Below are 24,737 nucleotides of genomic sequence, written 5' to 3'. Positions count from 1 at the left end.
TTATTTAGTTGTTTGTTTGTTATTATCTAGTTGTTTAAGTAAGCGAAAAATAAATATATATTAAGTTTTTATAGTACATTTATTAAGATTATTTTTGTGTGACTGAGTATGACAAGATAAATACAATAAGTGATTAAAATTTATTAAAAAGAAATACTATTTTTGTGTTGTTTTGTATATGTATTTTAAGTTGTAAGTGGTATTAACAGAATTTTTCAATAATTTAAATTATTTTTTGAACCATGTAAACTGTATATATGTCCTATAATAATAATAATAATAATAATAATAATAATAATAATAATAATAATAATAATAATAAGATACATAAAGCAATAACTATTTAATAAACTAAATAATATTTAACATAAAATAATTTTTTATATTTTCTTGAAATAAATTATTTGGCAAAAGTAATATTTGTCAGAATTTTGAAATTTCATATTTTGGCTCTAATAAAATACCCCATATCAAAATTTAGACTCCTTCATTTTTTGTACAAATTGATTACACTAATTTAAAAAGATTCCTAAAATACTCCTAAAATAAACTTTTCACTCTCTCTCTCTGACTTTCTCTCTCTCTCGCTCTCTGACTTTCCCTCTTTCTCGCTCTCTGACTTTCCCTCTCTCTCTCTCTCTCTCTTCACGAACTCACAAAATCACAAACCCAAACGAACCAGGCGAAGCAAACCCATCGCCGTCGACCCGTCTCCACCACGAAACCAACAAACCCACAAACCAAGCGAACCCAAACCCACGAACCATGCAAACCGAAACCGTCTATCGATCTTCGACCCAAACCCACGAAAAACTGCCGTCGCCACCACAAGCAGGAGCCGCCGTCGCCACCTCTAGCAGGAACCGTCGCCGCCACCACCAAACTCATTCAAAGGTAAGGTTTTTTTTGAAAAAAATATATTTTTCATAGATTTTGATGTCAATCACATATTGTTGTTGAGATTAGTGAAATTTTTGTAGATTTTGTGCTCTTTCTTGTGGTAGGTTGTATATGTTGGATATGTTTCAATGGTATTTTTGTATTTTGACAGTGTTATCGATGCAATGTTGATAGGATATCGATATATTTGGTTATCTATGTTTGTGTTTGAACAATGTTGTCGATAATTTGTCGACGGTTTGACCATGTCTTGTTGTTATGTAGTCTTGGCCTGAAATGTCGACATTTTGTCGACGGTATGTCGATAGGTTGTCGATAATGCATTGTAGTGCTTCCTGTGATAGCTTAGTTTTATCATGTCAACCTCATGTCGACATGATGTCGACCTTTTGCCAACGATTTTGGTTTGCTGCAAATTTAGTTACATTTTTCTTCGCATGTCGACAGTTTGTCGATATGCTGTCGAAAATCTTATTTTGTTGCTGCTTTTGTGATAATGTCGACCAAATGTCGACAGCATGTCGATAGTATATCGACAGTTTATCGACAAAATTATGTGGTTCCTAACTGTTTGATAATGTCACATGATGTCGACGTTATGTCGACATTTCTTAAATTTTTTGACAGTAATATTGCTTTGTTATTTATTTTTTCAGATGGCTCCGAGACTCATAATTCCAGCATCCGAGCATTTTACTGGCCGCGTGACTTACAGAGGCACCGGAACTTTCACCATCCACTCAAAATTGTTATTAAGTGCAAACCTACCCACTACTTGTCTCAGTTCTTCCTTGTTTTCATAAAAATTACCAAGCTCTATCACCCCAACTTCCTTACTTTGTAAACAAGTAGTTAGCCCATGATTTTCTATTATATCTTCCTTTGTCCACATAGGAGCTTTGAACTTGGTACAAACTTCAAAAGAGGAGAACGTTGAGAAGGTTGCATGACGAGAATGAGCATGTTCTTCAGTTCTGCCTTGTTGACTACTGCTAGTTCCAGGTGTAGTGCGATTTTCACTACGAGGTTGTCGTTCTCGCTGTGTACCATGGTTACTCGGTACACACTCTAACCTCAAGGAAGGTCCCGCTACGGCTTCATCGATTGCCAAATCATGTTCATCGTCCATATTCAAATCTACAATAGGATCGTTATTGTAGAAGGTTGTATCGAACTCCTCAAACTGATGAAATCCTGTCGCTTCTTGTTCTTGCTCTACATTGGTCGGAACCTCCTCATTCACACCAATCCCAACATCTATTTCGGGAACGCAAGACCCTACCACACTCCGAGGGAGAGGATTAGTAGGCGGTGTAGGCTCTGAATTCCCAACTTTTCTCAGATTGGTCACGAATAATGGTATAAACTCTGTATTTGACATTGTTGTCCTCATCTCTATGAACATTCTCAGTTGGCGTTCTTTCATAATAACCTCTGGCGGAACCATTTGTCCCTTCATGTACAAGGAACAAATCTCTAACTTTAAATCATACGCTAAAGGATTAACCTCCAACTCTTCATATAAAATTTGGCGCAGTTCTTATAGGGTTGTGTCAGTTGAAACTGTCAACGTCAAGCTGCCTTCTGCTTTGTAAATCCAATTATAATTCTCACATAACCAAACACCATCGTACGATACAACAAGAAACACTTTGTCTCCTGCAATTTCAAACCAAACAAGGTGAGTACAGGAAAAAACATAAAAAAAAAAAACAAATATCGACATCTCATCGATATCCATCGACATTATGTCGATAAAAATAACAGCAGAAAGTATGACATGTTTCATCGACAATGTGTCGACATATTATCGACATTATGTTGACAACATTACCAAACATGTAGGTGGCAGTCCTCATCGATATATAATCGACACACCATCGACATAATATCGACATATAGTCCCCAACGCAATTTGCATGTCAGACACGTGTACAATGGTAATTAATCCATTCCACTATCGACAAGCTATCGACATAGTATCGATATTCACTCGACAAATACACATTGCATGCGTTACATTATTTACGGTTACACATTTAATGTTAATAAATTTTACCTATGTTTCCAATAACCCTTCCCAACTGCCAAGTTGCATGTCAGACACGTGTATCATCGATAAGCTATCGACATAACGTCGACATAGTATCGAAAAATAAGTATGTCGTTTCATTAAATTAGCATGTTCTCGACATATCATCGACATAGTATCGATATTCGTCGACAAATACACCATTTTATGTGTTTCACCTGTACAGTTACACATTTAATGGTCATTAAATTTTCCTACATTCCCAACATGCATACTGCTCTATAAAAGCAAATCCCTTTCTAATTCATAAGTGCTCTTGTCTTCTACTTCTCTCTTACACTTAAAAATTAAAGGCAAATTTCTCTTATTCTTAAGTTCTAAATATGGCGCCTAGAAAGAACAAGGGCAAATTCCCAATCCTAACTCCTGAAGAGCTGAAGCAGGAGGATGATGGCATAATTACTCCTCAAATGCAGAAAGTTCTAGACGCCGATAGAGCTTTTGAAAAAGAACAAAATCGGAACGAGTTAAGGTTGATACAACTTGAAGCACAATTTAGCAAAACTGGTGTATGGCTGGCTCCACCACCAGGGTTCCCCGAAGGATGCCGTCGTTGCAAATTAGACATCTTTAATGGTAAACCGGTGAAGCCTGGAACTTTATGCAAGTATTGCAAGTCTCAACCAAAAGCCAAAGAATTTTAATAATTTTGTTATTTTATGGCTTGTGATGAGTTTTATTTAATGTTTGTTTGTTTTTTTTATGAACTTTTATTTTATGTTATTTAAATGAACTTTATGTTATGTTTATGTTATTATAATGTTATTTTGTGTTTTATTTATAGTTTTTTCAATTGCATCGACATAATGTCGATATACTATTGACAATATGTCGACAACTTCCAAATAATAGGTTTAGGTGCTTTTCATCGACATGCTATCGACAAACTGTCGACAACATGTCGATAATGGTCATCACTGGCCTTCCCTGGCAAAATATCGACAAACCATTGATATTCCATCGATATATCATCGATAACAACTGGAAAAACCCAAATTTCGACTGAAAACCAGATCTGCCAGATCTCAAACATTTCAGACCAAAAAATACCAGTTCCAACAAATACGACACATATAATGAAAGCAAACTTCATAAAGTCTAACAAAATGCTTAAAACACAACTTACCCATTGTATCGGTATAAGATTCTTGAGTGATATTTTGGTGTGCTCTGATTTTCCACCAACGCCCACCGAGAAACAACCATTCAATGGTAAACCGAGAGAGGGACGAGAGAGTGGGACGATAAAGAAGGAAGTTTTTGGGAAGTTTTTTTACTTTTTTCTAGAGAGAGAGAGTGGTGCACGAGAGAGAGGGAAGAGAGAGAGAAATAGGCCATTTCAGTTTTTATCAATTTTATTTCATTTTTTTTTTAAAAAAAGGGTAAAATGAGAAGTTCATGTAATCAATGGACTAAATTTGTACAAATTAATGGAGGGTATAAATTTTGATATGTGGTATTTTATTAAGGTCAAAAAATGAAATTTCCCCTTTTGTAAGTGGTAATCCAAATTAAATATAAAGCAAATTGAATATAATGTTGTCTAAGTAAAGATAGAAGTGTATCTTTTCGTATTTTCTAATGACATATATTATTAAAATAATAAAAAAAGTGAAGATAGAAATAGGTATTTTTTTTATTGTAAAATTAATTGTTTTTGTTTGAGAGTAGTTCCTATTAGTATTTTTTTTAAAAAAAGAACATAAGTCAGTAGTTCTTTAGGAGGCTTTTTCTGTAGCTATACACTTGAGTGTGAGGGTTTATCTCATTGTTATTCACACTTGCATGCGTCAGAGTACTCCCATTCACGCGCCACCTAGTTCTAATTTGACTTAATTCTATTGGCTACAAAGCATATTTGTAAAGGGAAATTTGATTTTCTATACTTACATATACTTAATATTTTATTTCTAAACTAATACATATCATCATTGAAAATATATGACCATTTTATCTAAAATCCAAAAATACCCCTCCCAAATTTTCCATACTTTTTTTTAGTGCAAAAACATAAAAAAAAAAATTGGTAGTCCGATGGGGTCCGATAGTAGTCCGATGGTGGTCCGATGGTCACCTGATGCTACTTTTGTATGTACAAAAACATAAAAAAAAAATTGGTAGCAGATTTGGTCCGATGGTAGTCCGATGGGTCCGATGGGAGGCTCGATGGTGGCCCGATGGGGTGGCCCGATGGATGGTCCGATGGGTGGCCCGATGGGTGGTCCGATGGTGTAAATGGGGTGATGTAAATAGGGGTATTTTAGGGATATCATAAAAATTGTCATATTTTACAAATATTAGTTATTATTTGTTTAGAAAAAAAATTTTAACCAAATGTAAGCATAAAAAATCAAATTTCCCTTTGTAAATAAGAAATTTTTGTCAACATTAAATAGTACAAATGTTTATTTTTTTTTATAGTAATATAAATGTTTATTTTAGACTATTTTGGTTTAAAATAGACAAAATCTTTTTTTTATTTCATTATTTTAAGAAATTGATTTTTATTTGATTATTTTTTAATTTGGTTATTTTACTAACTGGTTTCTCACATTCTTATTTTTTTTGTTATTCTTTTATGATTTTTATTGTATTTTTGTCTCTTTAATTTTCTTTGTTTCTTTTTTTCTTTTGATTTTTATTTTTGATTCTTTTTATTATATTTGCTGCATATTGTATGCTTAAATCAATTCTGATTTTTGAGCAAGCAAATAAAAAATTAAATGTCAAAATAAAGAATGAAGTCAGAAGTTTGTTTATTTAGTATTGATATAAAATTTATATGTTCGAAACTGGTTTTTAAATTTAGTATTGTTTGTAAATGTTTAATTATTAGACATTGTGTATTTTTCATTATGTTATTGATAAAATTGTTTTTTTATCGCCTCTTTTAAGGAAATAATTAATTTCTTTTAATATTGATGAAACTGATTTTTAAAGTTAGTATCGTTTTTAGATTATAATTTTTTTTTCATTATCTTGTTGATGAAACTATTTTTTTATTCTCTTAATAAAATTATTAGTTTCTTTCAATGTTGATAAAATTAATTTTTAAAGTTTGTATTATTTTTAGATTATAATTTTTTATAATATTTTTTTTTTCGAGGATGATGTTGATGAAACTGATTTTTTTTTGCTGCTTTTAATGAAATAATTAGTTTTTAACAAAAAATAAATAAATAGTAGTTTAAATAAAAAAAAACAAGTTTAATTTCTAAAAGAAAAACATCATCCAGGAGATTATTTTTTTATTTATTTTAGTGTTTTATTTTTTTAAAAAGGAAAAAAATAAAAAAAAAACACAAATTTAAAGTTTTTATAGTATTCCTCATAATTTTTTCTCATATTTGTAAATTTTTTTTAAGAAATTGCGATATTTAGTATAATTAAATATTTATGCCATATATAATCACAATTAAAAAATCTATCGTGAGAGATATCTTTGGAGGCGAGTCTAGGAGGTTCACGAAGTTTTTTCCATAGCCACCGTCACGTATTGGCTGGGACGTTTCACGAAGCTTCTCCGATAGCCACCGTCGCGTCCAGGACGTTCTGCTTTTGTCCAGGCGAGTCGAGTCGAGTACAGGCGGGTCATTCTTCCGTCCAGTAGGTTCTGCGATTCAGTTTCGTGTTCTTCCGTGTCGTTGATCAAAGACAGAAATAGATTGGTTCAATCTGTTAGGTTTTATGCCCTAAATAAAACTCTTTACAATCTGATTAGTTATCAATAAAAGAAATTAGAAGTGATTGATGTTTGCATGAATTCTACATGCTAGTGGTTTAACATGTTTAATATGTTTATGACATTCATACACACAAAATCAGTTAAATCCAGATCATATGTTTATTCACAATTACAGTATCGTCAACACAGTGGAATGTGATTGTGATCATATGAATCAAAAGTTTTGGTCCCTATTTCATCAGTGTTATTGGATTTACACTAATGTGATAATCAGCGATGATGTGTACTTACACTTGGAGTAAGTGTTATGTTCTTTCCAGGACATTAGTAAAGTATACTAGTTTCGAATGTATGGAGTATACATTGGATGGACCGATATTGCAACTAAGTTAAGATATTACAAACTTACCGTTATACATATCTTTCCAAGTCAATATCAGTAGTTGATCTTAAGATTAAAAAGAATCTAAATCATGATATGCTTGGGCTCAACTCAGGAGTGCTATTCATGTTCTTTGATTTATTAGTTAAGCCTACTTTTGGGTCAGGGTGATACATATATTTTGGGAACATGATAGTATGATTGAGTGGGAGTGCTGAACATAAATATGGAATCTATAGCTTCTACTGGTGTATAGAAGTTAAGTGATGATTCCCTTCGAGCTTAGCAAATAGAAGTAAATGGATGAGCTCTTGTTTAACTGACTAATTATTAGATCACTAAACACCATTTACAGGTAGCTAAGTGTTTTAAGGGGCAAAATACATTGAGGGGTGAGAACGGTAAAAGAAATCCCATCTCGATGTAAATCATCTATATAGAGGATCTTTAAATCACAATAAGATTATAACAATGGTTAAATGAGATAGTATATTAGTATCGTGAAACATACAATATGCTCTATATAAGTCTGAGAGTGCAATTCTAAGTTCTAAGAGTGGATTCAACGAAGAATTAATAAGTAGGAATTTACTTGGTAAATTTGGTTCACTTATTGGAAGCTCAGCATATAGATCCATGGTCCAAATTCTAGTTGAGAACATTCTGCTTGTAAGACTCATTAATTGATTCGTGATTGGTCAATTATAATTCTAAAGTTAGACTATGTCTAATTTTATGAATTTTCACTAAGCAGGGGTGAAATTGTAAGGAAAAGAGTTTTCTGGGTTTATTTATTTATTAATAGACTTTATATGTCTAATTAATAATTAAATTAAATGACAATATTATTTAATAATGTATTTTAATTATTAAATAATTAGTTAGAATTGGAAAATTGGCATTTTTGAGAAAATAGAGATAAAATTTGATAAAATTGCAAAATTAAGTGAGGCCCATTACAACACCTAGGCTGGCCACTTAATTAGATTTTTCAAATTATTATTTTCATTATTTTAATGCCAAATAATTCTAAACCTAGACCTAGTAGTTGCCTATAAATAGAAAGTGATGGCTCATTCACAACACATGCTTTCATAAGCCTTTCTGACAGAAATTTCTCTCTTCAGAAAAACTGAGCCTTCCTCACTCTCTACCTTGGCCGAAATCTCTCTCTCTCTCTTTTCCCTTCATCTTTTTCGTGATCCTAGTGAAAGAGTAAGTGCCCACATACAACAAGCAGTAACTCAATCATAGATTGGAAGACTGTGAAGGATCAAAGCTTGAAGAAGAAGGAGATTCGGGCTCAGATCTTGATTATACTCTGCTACAGAAAGGAATCAAGGGTTAGAAATCTGAGTGGAAGGAGACATTTATTCCGCTGCATCAATGTAAGGTTTTCTTAACTTTATATGTGTTTATTTTATCGTTTTAGAAAGTTCATATTTAGGATGTTAATAAACATACTTGTGAGTAGATCTAAGATCCTGGTAAAATAATTTCCAACACAATCTGTTTCTGTTATGCGATTCGATTCCGTGTTCTTCTGTGTCGTTGATCAAAGACAGTAAAAGATTGGTTTTTATTTATTTCCGTGAGTTACAGTAAACGATTGGTTGATTTTAGTTTTCTGTTTTCGTGAGTTATTAGTTGGCTTTAGTCCCGTGTTCTTTTGTTGAACAATTGGTTGACCGAAGAAAACATGCGTGTTTTACAGTTGTTGACTTCGCTTTTAGCCAACGACAATGAGTCTTTTGATAAGCGATAAACGATATGTCGTAATAAGAATACGTAATAAAGCAAATAATAATAATAATAAGAAGACATAGAAATTTTATAGAGGTTCAGCCCCGAGCAGTTCGGTAATAGCCTAATCCTCGTTAGTTGTATTGACTTAAGAATAAGGAAAAAGATTCCTTTTCTTATAGCTCTTACAATAAGAACTCTGAACATATAATTCTTACATAGCCTTAGCTTATAGCGTTTCGGCGTATGATCTCTCCTCCCTTGCCCAGTGAACATTCCTCACTATTTATAGGGCAGGAAACTTAAGGAGGAAGAGTTTCCTCTCTCGTTACAAAGTGCACAAATACAAAGATCGTGGGATCATTGCTGAATGCTAGGATCGTGGGATTGAGGCCGTATACACCGATAGTGGAATCGTGTGTATGCCATATCCACGCAAGTTGATCCCTGAGTTATAGGGATTGAGCTGGTGACTCACGAAGTGCTTGGCTGAATTCGCTAAGTGTTGCTCATTCTGCATGGCTCGTTGAGTATTCTATCATGGACATGCCAGCGAGGCATCCTGCTTGGCATGTTGATCCGACCAGGTGCTCTAAGTTGATGCCACGTGTCACCATTCTTGTGATGCCACGTCAGAGTGCCAATTTTGGGATAACATTTGTCCCCCAAGTCTGTGCGGGACCTCCGAGATTGCGTATAGACTTCTTCCGAGCTGGCTCGGCCTTTAAAAGGGGACACGTGTCGAGCATGACCGTTCGAGACTCGATGTGAAGCTGACTGGGCGTCCCTTCGGTTTTCGGCTAATTAATGTTTTGACAATTAATATTTTGAAAATCCAAATTTCTCTCTCCACGGCTGACGGTTGCACTCGATTATTTTGATTTCCCATATTTGCTTTCAAGGCGGGAAATCGAGGCGTCTAAGGTTCCTTTACGTACAGTTACCCTTTTGCCTATAAATACTTGGAGTACTGGCACCTTACCTCATTTCAGCACCCTTCGTTGTTAAGCAAACTTCAAAGCAAAAAGAGAGAATTTTCTCGCTTCAGAGTTGCTGAAGAGCTTTCAGACGATTTTAGGCTTGCTTGAATCCGGACACTTGAATCTTTGAGTAAGTTTCTGACTCCCTTTATGTTTTTCCTTTGCATGCTTGTGCCTTTGAATGTATCTTTGCTATAGAAAGAACACTGTGGGAAACCCTAGGGTTTGAAACTTCTGCGACTCTTCTTTTCCATGTCCTTGCGTTAGCTTTCAGCCGTAAGGCTTGTTTTAGGACTGCATTGCGTCTGTTTTTCATTCTGCTTTCTTTAAGCTTCATGAACTTTTTTGCCCTAACTCAAGAAAAACTTTCTAACTTCTTGAGTTTAGACTTTTCTTCGAACATGGTCGTTCTTTAATCTGTTGGGTACTCCTGGTCAGCATATTTGCTTGCTTTTCCGCTTGATACTCCGTCCAACACTCATCTTGCGTGTTGTCTTTAGATGAACCCTGGTGAGTCTTGGGAGCCTGAGCATCAAATCGACCAGGAACTGCTTCAACTTCTGCACGAAGTCCACCCTCGTCTTTGTGCTAATCCTTCTTTTGATTCCGTACCCGGCAATAGAATGATGGCTCGTACGAAGAAAACTATGCGTCTGGCTGACGCTTTTGATCTTCAAGTGGCTCGGCTTGCCACCCTGCCCGACGCCGAACACGAATTGGCGGTCCCAATGGAGGAGGACCGTGAGGGGGACGCTGAAGTCCAGGAGGTTGAGGAGTTGGACGAGGCGAGAGGAGGAGATTGAACCCCCTAACTATGGGGAGTACAATGAGGCTGGGCAACCAGTTGATGCTGACGGGGACGTCCTTGTTTCAGTCGTCGACTACGTCACCGAGGAGCTTGCTGAGGCGGTTCCTCATAGGAGGCAGGGTGCCTTGGGCGCCAGATGGGTGAGTCCTTCGTCCAAGATTTCGGAGGCACGCCTCCGCACTCTCGACTAGGACGGATACTTGGGCGAGCTGGACTGCTTCATTCCCGCCCACGACAATCGCGCCTCAAACCCTAGTGAGGGGATGTGCGCCTGGTCGGGGGCTCATGGCCAGCATGGGGCGTTGATGCCCTTACACAAGTACTTCTAGGATGTGGCGGACTTCTTCGGCCTCTGCCCGGCCCAAATCACTCCCAAGGACATTAAGTATTTGTCCGCTCTCTTTGTCCTTTACGCTTCCCAGGGATGGGGCGCTCCTTCTCCCCACGAGGTCGCTTGGTTCTTCGACCTGAAGTCTACCCCCAAGTAAGGCAGGTCGGGGTATTTTTACTTCTCTCAACAAGGCTTGATGGTGAAGGATCCGAACATCACCCGGACTTGGTTTCAGCAGATTCCGACATATCACCGTCCTCCCCTCATTCTTACCCTTAGGGATAGGGCTCAGAAGCTTGCCCGGTTGCCGGCAGAAGACAGGGATATTATCCAGTTGACCTTTGATGCAAATCTGGTGCAGCACGGGCTCTACCCTGAGGACTTTTCTTCTGAGTCCGTGACGGGGAAGAAGAGGAAATCTGCTGCTGCTCGACCTGAACGAGCTCATTCGGAGGATGAGCTGATTCAACTTAAGCGGAAAGCTAAGTTGAAGGGAGGTGTCCGGGCAAAGCAGTACGCTGAGGAGTCTATGAATCCTGAAGATGAAGCTGAGGCTGAGCAGGTGACTCCTTTGAGGAGGAAGAAGAAACTCTTGGCCACGCCCAGGCCCGTTGAACATGCTATTCGCATAAGGGAGCCCATTTCACCTGTTCGACCATCCCATCCTTATGCTGGAAAAGGGAAGGCTGTTATGGCTGAGATAAAGTCGATGTCAGGTGATGATGGACTTCTGACTTTCTTGGCGGGCAGTCACTTTGCGCTTTACTTCTTTTTCAGCTCCTTGGCTTCCATACTTTGTATTTTTTGTTGGTTTTTGCTAACCATGCTATTTTTTCTCTTGTGCAGACATGTCTCGGCAGATGATGGACGCCTTAAGGAAGAGGATGAGCGGAAGCTCTAGCGCCTCCCCTCCGGCCAAGAAGTCCAAGGTCGGAGAGGGGTCTTTAGAGAAGAGGCCTTCTGGAGAGGTCATTGACCTTTCTGAGGAGCTGGCTGCTGCAAATCCTTCTACTCCCCAATCTGCCAAGTCTAAGGAGTCTGGGCCACCAACATCTGGCTCCGAACTGGTCAGGAGGATTCCTGAACGGATGCAGGCACCAACTCTACCCATGCCCGTGCTTCCTGAGGTCAAGAAGGGCAGGGAGGTGATGGCTCATCACATGAACCGGCTGGTTCCTGAGGTCGGTGAGCAGCTGGCTGGTGCGGACCACTCATCTCTGGATGTGTTGGTGGGTGGAGTCTTGCAGAAGCTTACCAGGGTTAGTCTTAGCTTTTCATACTTAGCTTCATATGTTGACTTTTTCCTTCGTGCAAGCCGGTTTGAAGCTGGGTTATGCTTACTCCCGGGCTAAATCTGCTGCTTCCAAGAGTACGACTCTGTCCGACACCTTGAGGGGGGAGGCGGACTTGGCCAAGAAGGAAGCTGAGAAGGCCAGGGCGGAGACTGCAGCTGTTCGCCATGAGTTGGGTGAGGCCAACAAGAAGCTCTTTTGCTGCCGAGAAGAAGGTCACCGTGCTGACAAAGGACCTTGAGGCTGCTGATCACTTTGAGGAAACCATCGAGACCTTGTCTACTGAAGTTGATCATCTTCAGGATGAGAGGACTTCTCTGCGGCAGGTCCTTCTTCGGCTGAAGGAAGATAAGGACACTCAGGCGGTCGAGGCGAACCGCTTGAAGGAGAAGGTTGATGCTTTGGAGTCTGTCGGCCTCGAGCTCTTCTTTGATTTTTGGAAGGCTAATCCCCAGGCCAACTTCGACTATTTGGGCGATGCCAAGGAAATGTACCTCGAGTACTGCGCGGCCCAAGTTGCCTATGTTGGGAAAGAGGTGGCTGCTTCAACTTCCAGCCAAGCTTCAGACCAGGCTGCTGATGCTTCTCTTGCTCGAACAGCAGATCCTCCTGCTCCAGTCGGCTCAGAAGAACCAAATCCAGTGCCTGGGACTCCAGCTATTTGAACATTGATCTTTTTATTCCTCCTGTATATATATATTATATATGGCCGTAAGGCCTTTAAGACATCATGACCGACCAAGCGGTCTTTAAACTTGGAATTAATTTTCATTTTTCAGACAACGGGCTGACCGGGCAGCTTTTAATCCCGGTACATTATGCTTTTGTTATCCTTAATAAATTTCATTCTCTGTTTATAATTGCAGTGCTATTGTTTTTGTTTTATGTTTACCAGATGCTTTGTACAGGTATAGGTGCCCCCTAAGTGACCGAGCAGACGTATGACTCTTGGTCACTTGTCTTTGCAAATATATTGCTTTTTGTTCGGTGTTTTGGGTTCAACCGAACCTTTTGTACGCACTCTAGGTAAATTATAATCATGCTGATTTTTTGACTCAATAGAATTGGAAATACTATCTTTATTCTTTTATTGATCGAAAATGTATTTATTACCGTAGTAACTTACATCAGAGCTAGTGATCCAATGGATCTTTTTAGCTTAACATGACATAAAACAAATAAGAAACTGTACTTTAAAGTGGTCTACCCGACCTGAGTACTTTTGTTTCTGAAATCTTTGCACGGAGTCCGCCCAAGAGGCCATTCACTTATAGCGAATGTTCAATAGTACTTTAATGTGGTCTACCCGACCTGAGTACTTTGAAATGGTCTATTTGACCTGAGTACTTTGAAGTGGTCTACCCGACCTGAGTACTCATTGGTAGTATTTCCTTAAATGTTCTCCATTCCAGTATCGTGGTACTAAAATGAGTTGCATTTTTTCGTCATACTTACCAAGTTTGTATGCTCCGGAGTCGAGAACTTCGACCACCTGATAAGGTCCTTCCCAGTTGGGTCCCAGTACGCCTGACGTGCTGTCTTTGGTGTTTAGGAATACCCTTCTTAGGACCATATCTCCCACAAAATTTTTTCGAGCTTTCACTTGTTTGTTGAAATACCGAGCTACTTTTTGTTGATGAGCTACCAACTTTAAGTTTGCATTTGCTCATTTTTCTTCGATTTCATCAAGTGATTCTGCAAGGAGTATGTGATTGGTACCTTGATTGTATGTCAACCTTCTGTGGGATGGTGGCTCGAGTTCGACGGGCAGCATAGCTTCATAACCGTACGCCATTGAGAATGGTGTCTGACCGGTTGCTGTTTTTTCCGTTGTACGGTATGACCATAGAACCTCGGGGAGTTCTTCCGGCCAATTTCCTTTGGCATCTTTGAGCTTCTTCTTTAGTGTGTCCTTCAGGGTCTTGTTGACTGCTTCAACTTGACCATTTGCTTGTGGATGTGCCACTGCGGAGAAGCTTTTGATGATGCCATGGTTCGCGCAGAAATCAGTGAAAGATTGACTGTCGAACTGCTTGCCATTGTCCGAGACTATTTTGTACGGTAGTCCGAACCGGCATATGATGTTCTTCACTATAAAGTCTTGAACCTTCTTTGATGTGATAGTTGCGAGTGGTTCGGCTTCAGTCCACTTTGTAAAGTAGTCGATTGCTACCACCACGTACTGCACTCCGCCTTTACTTTTAGGTAATTGCCCGATTAGGTCCATTCCCCAGATGGCAAAGGGCCACGGACTTTGCATTTGTGTCAGCTCGTTGGGCGGAGCTCTTGGTATCTTTGAAAATCTCTGGCATTCATCGCACTTCTTTACATAGGCTTTCGAATCTTCAATCATTGTTGGCCAGAAGTAGCCTTGCCTTAGAATTTTCTTTGATAAGCTCTGTTCGGCTGCATGATTTCCGCAGAATCCGTCGTGAACTTCATATAGAAGCCGTGCAGCTTCATTTGGTGTGACGCACCTGAGTAACGACATTTAGAATCCTCTTCTGTACATGATCCCGTCTACGATGATGTATCGTGCTGCCTTTCTTCTCATTTTTTGAGCTTCATTTCGGTTATCTGGGAGTTCCCCAGAGTTGAGATAGGCTGCTATTGGCGTCATCCAGTTCGGAGATGTATCGATCATTTCGATTTCTTCCGTGCCGGTGATGCTAGGCTCTTCAAGAAACTGGATCGGGACCAGGTTCACCTTGTCACTTATATTGCTGCTCCCCAAACGGGCTAGCGCATCTGCAGTTGTATTTTCATCTCTTGGAATCTGCTTGAGGCTGTAGCTTTTGAATTGTGCGAGCAGATCATGTATTTTGCTAAGATATGCTATCATTTTTTCTCCCCAAGCCTCGTATTCGCTAGATACATGATTAACCACTAGCTATGAGTCACTGCAGATCTCGATGTGCTCGGCTTTCATTTCCTTCGCTAGTTTGAGTCCAGCGATTAGGGCTTCATATTCGGCCTCATTGTTGGAGGCTTTGAATCCGAATTTGACCGCTGCATGCAGGTGTTTCCCCCCAGGTGTGACTGTGGCCGATCCATCCACGTGAAGCTTCCAAGTCGGCTTGCTTTCCGTGCTGGTCAGCTGTGGTGTTGGCTCGGGATTGCCTTCTAGGATGCTTTCAGTTTTTCCTGTGCATTCCACCACAAAGTCGGCCAGAGTTTGGCCTTTGATAGCTGTTTGGGGTTTGAAATTGATTTCGTACTGCCCCAATTCCACCGCCCACTTGAGTAATCGCCCAGAGGCATCTGGCTTTTGCAGTATTTGCCGTAGTGGTTGGTCGGTGTACACCCAAACAGGATGAGCTTGAAAATAAGGCCTTAGCTTTCTTGTTGCTAAGATGAGGCAGTAGGTGAGCTTTTCTATCAACGGATATCGGCCTTCGGCCTCAATGAGTCTTTTACTGATGTAATAGACTGGATGTTGCACGCCATCTTCTTCTCTGATTATTACGGCGCTTATGGCATTCTCCATTACTGCCAGGTATATCCCCAGTTCCTCACCGTCCAGAGGTTTAAAGAGGACGGGAGGTTTTGCGAGCTGTGCTTTTAGATCTTGAAAAGCTCTTTCACATTCTTCTGTCCGCTCAAACTTTTTGTTTCCTCGCAGGCTGTTGAAGAATGGGACACATTTATCCGTTGATTTTGACACGAATCTGCTGAGTGCGGCGATTCGACCAGTTAGGCTTTGTACCTCTTTGGTTTTTGTTGGGGAGCTCATATCCAGGAGGGCTTGGATTTTTTCTGGATTGGCTTCGATTCCTCAAGCATTGACGATGAAGCCTAGAAACTTTCCCGAGCTGACTCTGAAGGAGCATTTTAGGGGATTCAGTTTCATGTCGTATTTCTAAGGAATTTGAAACATTCGTCCAGGTCGTCTATGTGCCCCCCAGCCTTTCTGGATTTGACGAGCATATCATCCACGTACACTTCCATGTTTCTGTCGATATGATCTTTAAACATTTTGTTGACCAGTCTTTGATATGTAGCTCCGGCGTTTTTAAGACCGAATGGCATGACTTTGTAGCAGTAGAGAGCCATATCTGTCCGAAAATTTGTATGTTCTTGGTCTGGCGGATGCATCTTGATTTGATTGTAGCCCGAATAAGCATCCATGAAGCTTAATATTTCGTGCCCGGCTGTTGCATCGACGAGCTGATCGATTCTTGGAAGTGGGAAACAGTCTTTTGGGTATGCTTTGTTGAGGTCTGTAAAGTCAATACAGACTTGCCATTTCTTGTTCGGCTTAGGCACGAGTACGGGATTCGCAACCCAAGCCGGATAGAAAGCTTCAATGATGAAATTGTTGTTGCGCAGCTTTTCAACTTTGTCTTTCAGGGCTACTGCTCGTTCTTTATCCAGCAGTCTTCGTTTTTGCTGAACTGGCCGTATATTAGGATCAATATTCAGGACGTGCGAAATGATAGAAGGATGGATTCCGACCATATCCGCATGTGACCAGGTGAAAACGTCTAGGTTTGCTCTCAGAAATTTTATCAATTCCGATTTTACTTCGAGCAACAAACCCTTTCCGATTTTCAGCTTTCTGGCTGGGATATCTGGATCGACCTCGATCTCTTCTAATTCTTCCACAGGTCCAACATTGCTGCTTGGGTCCCCAAGTCGAGGATCCACATCTTCATCCTTGCCTTGGGCAGTTTCCTACTTGGGAATATTTATTCCCTTGTCCAGGCTCTGGCTAGAGGATATTTCCTTCTTAGCCTTAGCCACTGCAAGGTTGTAACATTCCCGAGCAGATTGCTGGTTCCCTCTAAGACACCCTACCCCGTTTTTGGTTGAAAACTTCATGCACGAGTGGAATATTGATGTGACAGCTTTTAAGTCATACAAGGCTGGTCGACCTAGCATTACGTTAAAGGCTGAAGGAACATCTAATATCAGGAATTGTGCCATGATAGTTATCCTTGTTGGAGCTTGTCCAATTGTGAGGGGTAGGCGGATTTGTCCTAGAGGCGCAACTCCTTGACCGGAGAAACCATAGACGGGCTGAAGGCATGGAGTTAAATCCTTGAGCTGGAGCCCCATCTTCTCATAAGCAATCTTGAACAAAATATTTGAAGAAGCCCCATTATCGATCATGGTTTTGGATACCATTTTATTTGCTATCTGGACTTCCACGACCAGCGGGTCATTGTGCGGAAATCTTATCTGGACAGCATCTTCTTCGTTGAATGTTATGGTTGGCTCTCCTGCTCGTGGAACTTTGGGTTTCCTTTCTTCCACGACCAGGTTGACTTCTTCTTGCTTGTACTGAGCTGTGCAGGCATATCATTCCCGAGCTTTGCGCGTGTCTCCAGCGATGTGCGGGCCTCCAATGATGACTTGCAAGTGTCCATCTATTGGCGGAGGCATCAGATCCTGGTTATTCTGACCTTGGTTGGCCTTGACATACTTCTATAGGTGCGGGTTGTTCTTCTTGATAAAAAGTTCTATCTCCCGCTTCAGGTTGTAGCATTCGTTTGTGTCGTGGCCATAGTCTCCATGGAACTGACAAAATTTTGTCATGTCCCTCTTGCTGGTATCTTTCTTCATGGGCCCGGGCTTCTTGTACGGAATTCGCGACTGAGTTGCTATATACACACTTTCTATATCCTCAGTTAGGATAGTGAATGCAGTGTGTTTGGCGCGATCATGGGGAGTCAGTCTGGGTTTTTTGGTGAACTTTCCCTTCTTCCCGTTCCCTTGCTTGTGGTTGTTGCCTGAACGCTTGCCACTTGAGCTGCTGGAATATTGGGGAAGCTGGGCGGACGTTCCAGTATAAGGAGCCTTCATTTTGCTCACCTTCCGCTCGCTGAATGGCTTCTTCGAGCTTGATGAAACCTTCGGCCCAGTCAAGAAAATCACTCATCGAGTCGACCGGTCTGTTCTTCCTTATGTCCTTTCATAGTTCGCCAAGGACTTCAATGCCCCCCAGTATCGCGGATAACTTTCCATCCTCGGTTACCCGTGACACCTTGGTCGTTTTCGTCATGAATCTGCTGATGTATGCTCGGAGTGGCTCGCCTAGTCACTGTTTTACTTCGACCAAATCTCCCAGATACAATGGAAGTGGGCGTGAGGAAGAGAATTGTGCATGGAATTTCGAAGAGAAAGATTTCCATGAACTAAACTTTCCTGGAGCCAACTTGAAATACCATTGCTGTGCGGCCTCTGACAGAGTAGCAGGGAAGATTCTGCAACATACGTCTCCTCGCACTCCTTGTAAATCCATCTGCATCTCGAAATACTTGAGATGAGAGAGAGGATCCTCTCTCCCAGTGTACATCTTCCACGTTGGCATCTTGAACTTGTGAGGTAGCGGCAGGAGGTTGATCTCTGGCGAGAAAGGAGTTCCGCGTGCGCGGTCTAACTCAAGATCATTGTTACGCTGCCCGGCCATGCCATGAAACATATTCTTTAGTTCGTCAAGCTGGGCTTGTACAGCTGGGCTGACTTCATTGGCATTCTGGTCGGGTTGGGCTACGTCAGCGACTTTCTGAGCGGGAATTTGAGTATGGGCTCCAGACTACACATTCGTCGTAGTATTCTGCACGTCTGCTCCCCTTCTCCTGTTTAGGTCGTCCCTTAGATCACGGGGTGTTCCCAACCTTTCGAACACAGAAGAACCTGGCTGCCTTAGCGATTGGTTCGCTTGGTTGGCAGGTGGAATGGCTCCATTATTTTGCGAGGATCCATCGAGCATGACTCCTCCTGATGAATTCCTGGACAAGGTCTGTCCGCCTACCTCTTGGCCCGCGAGTGGAACTCGTGAACGGGGATTGGACGGCTGACCGTTGTTTTTCTGGGAAGCATTCACTGTGGGGTCATCTTTGGAATCTGCAAGGGGAATGACACTCGGCGCCTGCTGGCCTACAGTCTGATAGGCTCTTCGTATCAGCACAGTAGCTTGCCGACTACGATCTTCGATTTCTGCATGGTGAGCCCTTAATGCCTCCATCTCTTTATCCCTCCACTCGGCGAACATACGCCTCTGTTCGTCAAACGCGAGGTTTACTGCGCCACGTAACTCCTCCTGATCGTGATGCAGGGTATTGTTGTGGCCCTGCATGAGTCCAAGTTCAGCACGGAGATTTTGCAATTCAGTTGCGTCTCCGATGGTCGTCTGGGCATTGATGCCTGGTGGAACAGTCATGTTATGAATATCCTGGTTGTGTGCGGAACCGTTATTTCCGGTCTCTTGCACACCAGGCGCAGTTTCAGTAACAGGAGTTGTTCCATCATTCACCACGCTTCCCGTCTGTCCAGGATTGACAGCAGGTGGATCCGTCGAACTCCCTGGGTCCTGCAACATCGGATCCAGCGTCTGTGAGTTTGCTGGGTCGGACAGGCCTCTGCGAGTTTGCACCATCGTGTCGAAAGAGCGATCTGTGATTCTTCTCTCAATGAAAGCACCAAAATGTTGACTTCGCTTTTAGCCAATGACAATGAGTCTTTTGATAAGCGATAAACGATATGTCGTAATAAAAATACATAATAAAGCAAATAATAATAATAAGAAGACATAGAAATTTTATAGAGGTTCAGCCCCGAGCAGTTCGGTAATAGCCTAATCCTCGTTAGTTGTATTGACTTAAGAATAAGGAAAAAGATTCCTTTTCTTATAGCTCTTACAATAATATCTCTGAATATATAATTCTTAGATAGCCTTAGCTTATAGCGTTTCGGCGTATGATCTCTCCTCCCTTGCCCAGTGAACATTCCTCACTATTTATAGGGCAGGAAACTTGAGGAGGAAGAGTTTCCTCTCTCATTACAAAGCGCATAAACACAAAGATCGTGGGATCATTGCTGAATGCTAGGATCGTGGGATTGAGGCCGTATACACCGATAGTGGAATCGTGTGTATGCCATATCCACGCAAGTTGATCCCTGAGTTATAGGGATTGAGCTGGTGACTCACGAAGTGCTTGGCTGAATTCGCTAAGTGTTGCTCATTCTGCACGGCTCGTTGATTATTCCATCATGGACATGCCAGCGAGGCATCCTGCTCGGCATGTTGATCCGACCAGGTTGTCTAAGTTGATGCCACGTGTCACCATTCTTGTGATGCCACGTTAGAGTGCCAATTTTGGGATAACAACAGTGAAAGATTTGTTTTAGTTCTTTTGTTTTAAACTACTCTTTTTTAGTTTTTTGATCTTTTTATTTTATTTTATTTTTTTACTGTTATTAGGTTAATTTCTATTAGTATTTTTATGGAGTTAGAATTTTTAGTTTCATGTATTGAAACTAATTAGGTTTTCCCATTAGCCTTGTCTTTTGACATGGTTCTTTAGTTTTTTCTGGTCTGATTTTTGTTGGTTCTTGTTTTCTTTGTTTCTCTTGGGATTCTGCTGGTGGTGGTACGATTATGGACGACGGTATAGGGGGTACATATTCCTATTGAGGAGGAGGAGGTGAATATCTTGTCTTATGATGCCAGTGCTACAAATTGTAATGACTACGATGACAAGTGGTGTATCGTTGGAAGGTTCTTGATTGAAAGACAAATTAATTTTGAGGCTATGCAACATATGATGGCTTCATTGTGGCAGACGGGGAATGTTTGTCAAGGAATTGGATACTAATCGCTATCTCTTTCAATTTTATCATGAGATTGACATCCATAGTATGATGAATCGAAGCCCCTGGACTTTTAATAGGTTCTTGTTAATTTTTAAAAGGTTGCAGCGGGGGGAAGATCGAAGATTGGTTACCTTGGATGAAGTTGATATGTGGGTGCAATTGCATCATCTTAGATCGGGGTTTAAGACTGCTATGGTTGTCAAGGATGTCGCAAACTATATTGGGAAATTTACGCAATCGGATGAAAGGAATTTCATGGGTTTATGGCAGGATTATCTTCGTGTTCGTGTGACTTTGAATGTTACAAAGCCATTAAAGAGACGTATGAAGCTTCGCAATACTGTTGGGATCGAAAACTAGACTAACTTTAAGTATGAACATCTCCCCACTTTCTGCTTTAATTGTGGAATTATGGGGCATTCTGAAAGCTTTTGTCCACAGCGTTTTGAGGTTGGAGAGGGTCAGATAATCAAGCCTTACGGGGAATGGATGCGAGTGAGACCTATATGTAGAAACCACATGATCAGAGCTAAATGGCTTAAGCAGCTTAATGCTGCCATGGACGATGATTCTGTAGCAAAAACCACGGCTCATGGTGAGGTCTCTCGGTCGACGATGGCAATGGTTGAGGGAAATCGTGGTGTGCTGCAATTGACTCCAATGATAGTGGAGGAAACTTTGGGTCAACGTGAGGCAGGGGTAGGATCATCAAAGGTTGTTAATGGGGATCCTATAATTATGGAAGATATTTTACCAGCTGCTATGCATAAGGAATTATCTAATGATATCAATGAGGAGGCTTGTCTTTTGGTTCTTGACACAAAGAGGAGAAGAACGACTTTGGAAGATATTGATGGGGCCCATGTGAGGGGTGATGTGGCAACGGGTCAAGAGGTAAATGGTTCAAAGAACTTGAGTTTGGTGGGTACTGGTGTCCAGGCCCACCAGTCATTATGAATATTTTATCTTGGAATTGCCATGGGCTTGGGAACCCAAGGACTTTACAATTCCTTAAGGATCTTGTGATCCAAAAGAAGCCCAGTATTTTGTTTCTCTGCGAGACTCTATCTAATCGTTCTCAGATGGAGAGAGTTCGTGTGATGTTGGGATTTGATGGCATGGTAGTCGTAGATGTCAATGGTAGGAGTGGATGTATTGTGCTATTATGGAAAATTGAGCATGAAGTCTTTGCTTGGGTTTTATAATGCTTATATAGATGTGATAGTTGCTTCTAAAGGGGTGCAGGAATGGCGTTTCACTAGTGTGTATGTGGAGCTGAATAGGAGTAGGCATGCTTATACTTGGAATCTATTACGTACTCTTGCTAATCGGTCTAATCTACCATGGTGTGTGATGGGTGATCTGAACAATGTTTTATCTCATGATGACAAAAGGGGCGGTAATAGGTACCCTGACTTTTTAATCCAAGGTTTTCAACAGTCTTTGGTTGACAGTGGACTTCAAGACATGGAGTTATGTGGGTATCCGTTTACATGGGAGCGTGCGCGGGGTACTAATCATTGGATAGAAGTGCGTTTGGATAGGGGCTAGCTAATCTTGGTTGGTTGAACATGCTCACTTCTGCTAAGCTCCATAATCTTGAAATTTCAACTTCAGACCATACTCCGATTCTTATGGTCATGGTTCCTGCTGCAGGGCACAATTCTGTTAAGCGGTTTTAGTTTGAAAATGCGTGGTTGAGGGAACCTCTTTGTTATCAGATTGTAAAGGATAGTTGGGGGATTTGTGAGTCTGATGATGTTATGCATAAAATTCAGTTTTGTGGGGAAAAGCTGGCTGTTTGGGTAAGGAGGTTACTGGAAACTTTAAAGAAAGGTTGAAAAAGTGTAAGAATGAAGTGCAGAAGTGGAAATTGGATCAGGATGAGATCTCTGTAGCCAATTACAAATAAGCAAAGAAGCACTTCGCTGAATGTTATGTGCAACAGGAAGTTTTCTGGCATCAAAGATCGAAGCAACTGTGGTTGCAAGAGGGAGATAATAATAGCAAGTATTTTCATGCTTTTGCAACTACGAGACGAAGGAATAAATTTGTTGCAAAACTTAAAGATCATTCGGGTTCATGGGTTGACTGGGATAGGGGTTTGGATGATCTTATGGTTTCTTATTTCCACGAGTTTTTTTCCTCTTCCCAAACCGTCTGGAGAGAAGTCACAAGCAGCGTGCAAACTCGTGTATCTTCCCAGCAGAATGTTGAGCTACTGTTATCAGTTTCAGATGAAAAAGTTCAGAAAGCTTTGTTCCAAATGCATCTGAATAAGTCCTTAGGGCCTGATGGAATGACCCCAATTTTTTTCAGAAGTGCTGGCCGATTTTTAAGGATGATGTCATCAATATGGTTAAGTAGTTTTTTCATAATGGTTCTCTTCCTACAGACCTTAACAAAACCATTTTGGTCTTAATCCCTAAAAAGAAGCAGCCTATTGATATGGGGGATTTAAGACTCATTGCGTTATGCAATGTGCTAGACAAGATTGTGTACAAAGTGGTTGCTAATAGACTTAAGAGTGTTATGCCGTTTGTCATATCTGATACTCAAAGTGCATTTTTGGAAGGCCAGTTGATCTTGGATAACATCATGATTGCTTACGAGATTATGCATCACTTAAAGAGGACATGAAGAGGGAGGGATGGTTATATGGCACTCAAGCTAGATGTTAGCAAAGCCTATTATAAGCTTGAGTGGGGTTATCTTCGGGCTATGATGGTAAAGATGGGCTTTGATGGTCGCTGGATTGATTTAGTTATGCAATGTGTAAGTTCTGTTTCCTATACCATTTCACATGGCGGGAAGGAGTTGGAGCCCATTGTTGCTCAAAGAGGGTTGCGCCAAGGGGATCCTTTATCACTATATCTGTTTATTCTTTGTGCTGAGGTTTCTCTAGTTTGTTGCGGAGTTATGAACAAAGTAGCTTACTCACGGGGTGTAAAATTTCTCAAGGTGCACCGGTAATCTCTCATATGCTCTTTGCTGATGACAACAGAGAAAGAAGCGTACAATGTAAAGGAGTTTTTGCATACTTACGAGGTGGCTTCGAGGCAAAGAATCAATTTCTCTAAGTCTTTTGTGTTTTTCAGCAATAATACTGGAATTCAGCTGCGGGATTCCATTTGTGCTATGTTGGAAATTTATGAGGCCGATGAAAATGGCTATTACCTGGGTCTACCGTGTTCAGTTGGGAGAAATAAGAATGTTATCCTTTGTTTACTTAAGGATAAGCTTCAGAAGAGAATTCAAGGGCGTATCTTATCTCGTGCGGGAAAGGAGGTATTATTGAAATCTATTGCTCAAGTCTTGCTGAGTTATGCTATGAATGTTTTCCTCTTTGCCATCAGACACTTGCAAGGAGTTAGAGAGGTTTATGGCCAAGTTCCGGTGGAACTCAGATTTAAGTAGCGGTGAGGGTATTAATTGGATGAGCTGGGAGCGGTTGTGTTGCCATAAACATGCAGGGGGATTGGGATTTTGTTAGGCTGTTTTTAGCCTAAGTTTCAGGTCATATTTGATAGTTGTTTTTCTTCTTTATTATTATTTTTGGAAAAGAATTACGCTAGTTTTCTTTGGTTTCATGTTTCGACAATTGGAATGCATAAATTGGACAAATTTCGGAAAACAGTGATCTATAAAATAGAGAAAATTTTGAAAGAGAAAAAAGCTAAAACTTCAAGCCTAAATTCGACTATGTTCTAATTAGATTTTGGACAAAGTTTAAACATAAATGTTTTAGATCTCTTTTTTTATCTTTCCAATGCATCTTGAATCAGCTCATTTGGAGTTCTTATGAGAAAGTTATGCCCATTTTACTAAAAGAGATCGAACCGGAAAAAATTGGGTCCAGTGGCCGCGGCGGGGCTTTTAGCCGCCACGACGGGGGACTACAGAAAGCCCGTTTTTTCACTTTTCTA

At 40.6% G+C, this 24,737-nt stretch overlaps 1 protein-coding gene across 1 annotated transcript; it reads left to right on the top strand.

The window, feature by feature from the left end:
* Positions 1-23,469: 23,469 nt before the first annotated feature.
* On the top strand, positions 23,470-24,228 carry LOC115720174 (uncharacterized). Its single transcript, XM_030649335.2, has 2 exons — positions 23,470-23,780; positions 23,910-24,228. The coding sequence occupies exons 1-2, from the start codon at positions 23,470-23,472 to the stop codon at positions 24,226-24,228; spliced, it is 630 nt and encodes a 209-aa protein (XP_030505195.2).
* The last annotated feature ends 509 nt before the right edge of the window (positions 24,229-24,737 follow it).

This window comes from Cannabis sativa, chromosome 9, assembly GCF_029168945.1.
Source record: "Cannabis sativa cultivar Pink pepper isolate KNU-18-1 chromosome 9, ASM2916894v1, whole genome shotgun sequence".
Lineage (NCBI taxonomy): Eukaryota > Viridiplantae > Streptophyta > Magnoliopsida > Rosales > Cannabaceae > Cannabis > Cannabis sativa.
This window is presented reverse-complemented; position numbering and strand designations above follow the sequence as displayed.

Coding starts and splice junctions, on each gene's coding strand:
- LOC115720174 (XM_030649335.2), top strand. CDS start 23,470: ATGGCACTCAAGCTAGATGTTAGCAAAGCCTATTATAAGCTTGAGTGG. Junction 23,781..23,909: donor AAATTTCTCAAGGTGCACCG/GTAATCTCTCAT, acceptor TGTGTTTTTCAG/CAATAATACTGGAATTCAGC.